The sequence below is a fragment of the Galeopterus variegatus genome, unplaced genomic scaffold, assembly GCF_000696425.1.
Source record: "Galeopterus variegatus unplaced genomic scaffold, G_variegatus-3.0.2 Scaffold2018, whole genome shotgun sequence".
Taxonomy (NCBI): Eukaryota; Metazoa; Chordata; class Mammalia; order Dermoptera; family Cynocephalidae; genus Galeopterus; species Galeopterus variegatus.
In genome coordinates, this window is record NW_007728129.1 from 280,116 (window position 1) to 284,061 (window position 3,946).

Genomic DNA, 3,946 nt, shown 5'->3' on the forward strand with positions numbered 1-3,946 from the left:
GGGGGGGGGGGGGGGGGAGGTCTGTCCAGCTTGGGAACCAGGAAGGACAGGGGTGAGGTAAGAGGGGCAGAGGCATTGCCGATTTCCTGGCAGAAGTGATTAGAGATCAGCCTATCGTTTTCTCTTCTCTACCCTAACACCGATATAAATGAAGAATTCTTAAAATAGAAACACAAAATCGACACCCAAAGAAAGCAAGAATTGTCCAAAGAACAGCTTTGTTTAAAATGACTTGTTTTTTGTTTTTCATGGGGTTTTGTCTGTTTCGTGCCATGAGTAGCAAACCAGTGTACAAGAATGTCACAGACAAGAGCAACAACAAGCGACCAGGTTTTCCTGAGCACAAATGGGCTCACTCTATATACACAAGGGGAAGGCTCACCCCCTCTCACAGACTCTGCCCACCTCTGAGAGGGCAGAGCGGCCAGCGGGGGAGGCCCCTTCCCGGTCCAGGGCCTTGCCAAGGAGCCTGCTAGGGCCTGTGGGGAGCCCTCCTGGACGCCTGCTCCTCATTGACCAGAACCAGCACCAGTGTCTTGTCCTACAGTGTCAAACGTGACCCTGTATTCTTCTCCCCTAGCTCCCCTTCAGTAGAAACCATGAAGAAAATCCTCTTCTGAAGAGGACAGATGACTGTGGGTCAACGCCTACAAATCCAGGGAAGTCTTTCTGGCAGAGGGAGGGGGAGAAAGGGCCCTTCTGCTGCCCCCAGGGCACCACCTGGCCCCGACACCACTGCACGGAGACCTGCTGACAACTTGCTGTCAGTGCGGAGCTGCGCCCACTTCACAAGACACTGAGTCATCAATGATCAGGAGTATCCAAACCCTAACGAAGGCTACGGCAAAAGGATGATCTGACAGCTGGATGACATACTGTACGGTAAAGTGTGCCAGTCGCCCCAGTGAGCCTGACGACCTTGCAAGCAGCTTCTGTGAATGCTATGAAGTCTGGGAAGAAAGAGACAATGCTGACTCAGGGACACTGAGTCTGTAGCTTCCGAACCCTGCAATGCCCTCACCAGCAGATAGAGAAACCGGTCTCTGTGCCTCCGGGAGGAAGATGGGCCAGATCATCTTTGGTATACAAAGCCAAATGCTGGGGGCAGGGAGGACCATAAGCAGGTATGACTGTCTCTGCTCTTCAGAGCGGATGCCGCAAGTTGGCCAGCTCAACAGGCTGCTCTCATTGGCCCAGATCCTTGGCCAAGGCAACCTGGGAAGTTGAGGGAGCACTCTTTTCCCCTCCTGGGGCTGTTTTAAAGGAAAGCGTCCACTTCTACAAACAAGTCTCTCCCACACGCACGGAGCTCCCACAAGCTGGCAGACAGCATATGGAAACTTGGCTGGCGTGACTGGGGAACTGCCTTGGCACCGACAGGAAAGCCCTGAGGAGGAGCTGGGAAGCCAGGCCCAATGGTCACTGGGTGTACAAACTGCAACTTCCCTCATGCCAGCGCCAAAGCTGGGGCAGAAGCAGGCTGGCTGCTGGGCAGGCATGGAGGCCACCCCGAGGTGGGCTGCCGTGGCTGTGGCCAGGTTACCTCTCTCCGTCTGGGCCCAGCCCAAGGGAAGAGTGAGATATAGACCAGTTCAGACGCCTACTGCACCCTAACACCCCAAATATGGACCATGACTCCCCGTGGAGCCTGTGCACTGGGTCTACTATCTGTACATGTTTTGGAGCCAATCTGGCCCCCAGAAGCCTTGCATCTCTCCTTCACGTCACTCTTCCCCTAACAGGTGTATCTGTCTCTGGCCAGGCCACGCACATGGCTTTCACCTTCTTTTCTTCTGCTGAGCACCACAAAGTACCCGCCAGAATGAGGTGCTGAGCTTAGCCAGGGCAAAGGCAAGCTTTTGGAGGTGTGCCAATGTAAAGAAAGCTTGAGCCGACTGGCAGCCTGTGCCATGCCACAGAGACAGGGAGGAAGGGAGGGCCTATGCAGTCACACTACTGTGGCATTCCAGAGCTGGTCCCCCACTGAGGCATAGATCCTCTGCCTGCAGCAACTCCACATTCCGGTAGGGAATAGGCCAGGCAGGCCCCCAGGGGCTCCTCTCAACCTCTCCTCTTATAAAGAAGCCAAGGGGCACTGAGGCCTTGCCCATTTCCTCACCAGCCATTCTGACATGCAGCAGGTTGATGGCAGCCAGGGCAAATCCAGTCACTCAGGAGGTGCCTCTTCTGCAAGGCAACCCTGGAGGGAGAGGCACTAAGAAAAGACTGGCCCAGCCCTCAAAGATGACAGAAAACAAAGGTGACACATCACAAGGAGCTCAGGGGAAGGAAGAGCACTCGCTGATCTCCCCTCCTACTCCCCATGCCCTGGACACTGGTCGCCTCAATGCCAGCAGGCCTCTGTGGAAGGGCAGGCACTCCCAGGATTGTTCCCCTGGGTCTCAGCTAACTAACTCAAAGAGACTCTCCTGCATTCTGCTGCCTCTTGTAAGTGCATTCACTAACATCATGACCACCGAGTCACCTGAAGCTCCATCTAGGTCCAATACGGTCAAACCTGAAATACTGGAACTGGCTCAGGGCAACTGGGTTGCCTCGAGTGGGAGAAGGGAGGGGAAGCTCATCAGAGAAGTCACTGAATGATCTTTTCTGTTCTTAAGCAAATCTGTCCCTAGTAGGAGTCCACAAGGAGTCAGCAAATGCCCAGCCATGGCTTCCCTTCTTGAGGTCCATGTGTGACTGAGCTCAAGTCTTTCAAACAGAGCTTGTCCTTTTGGGGCCTTGGACTTCCACCCATGGGGACCTGATTCCTTGGCAGCTCCCTTTCAACCTAGACATGGGCTTTGGGGGTGGGCAGGGTGAGGAGTGTGTGATTTCCGCCCCCCCGCCCCCACCACATTAAAAAATTTAGCACTGAGTCTGGCTGCATTGAAGTAATCTAGCCCTAGGGAAACCAAAGCTGGCAGGAGCTGTATCCTCCCAAACCCAGGATGCTTCTGTATACTGTAAAACCAAGAAATGGATCTACAGGAGCCTTTCCAGAAATGAGCCTTGATGCAAAGATTCTCCAAAGTCAAACATCCCAAAACAAACAATCCAACTCCAGCTCATTCTTTCCTGAAGGTGCCTTTGAGGAGGGGGGTGAGAGAGAGAGAATGAGAACCCGTTCAAGGGGTACTCAAGATTAAAATGGATCTATTATCAACATTAAACTAAAACGGAGTATACGATTCGAATCACAGTTTGCTCAAGTTACCACTTCTGTTGGTTAATTTCTAGGCTTACTTCTGACTGATGGATCCGTCAGTTCTCAGCTCTCATGGGCAGAAAGCACAGAGGGTCCTGCCTAGCACTGTGTGCCTCCTAACCCTCTTGGCTCTGCATTTGCCATCACACTAGCTCTCCGACCCCTTCAATGGAATCTAGCCCCCAGACTGGCTAGCACTCCCACCTCCCCCTTGGGCAGCATCCTAGAGGGAGTGGCTAGTTGGCCGCTTGCTCTGAGTCATGGGACACCAGTGGGAAGAATCTGGTCAGTTCTATTTGGGCCATGAGCTTGGAAATCCCTCAGCTTTGGGCTTGCTGCTGGTATAGAAACAAGGCCTCAGTCCCCTTAGGTGGGGGGTGTGCTGGAGATGACAGGGGATCCCAGCCTAAGCCTGGAGGTCCCTGGCAGTAGAGAAATGAAACACATCCCAAGCTCACTGCTTCAATGCCGAAAGAACTACTGCTTGCCATTCTCTTTCTCCTCAACCAGCTGTTGTTAAAGCACCAACAAGCAGAGTAAAAGAGCCATCGACTACCATCTCCCCATATAAGGCCACTAGGAGCACGAAGAAAGAGCAAAAGGGAAGGAGGAAAAATGCAGCCCCCAGCACTACACCCCAAGCTCGAGGACACACCCTGGGGAGAAGAGCTGGGGAAGGAAGAGGGGTGGAAGAAAGGGACAGAGAGGAGGATAAACGAAATACACCAAACAGCCTAC

At 53.3% G+C, this 3,946-nt stretch overlaps 1 protein-coding gene across 1 annotated transcript; it reads right to left on the reverse strand.

Annotated features, from left to right (window-relative positions):
- Positions 1-217: 217 nt before the first annotated feature.
- LOC103596464 lies at positions 218-2,505 on the reverse strand. Its single transcript, XM_008580099.1, is given in 3 exon segments — positions 218-1,132; positions 1,134-1,445; positions 1,447-2,505. Coding segments are annotated over 3 exon segments (480 nt in total). The 5' UTR covers positions 1,500-2,505; the 3' UTR covers positions 218-1,017.
- Positions 2,506-3,946: the final 1,441 nt, after the last annotated feature.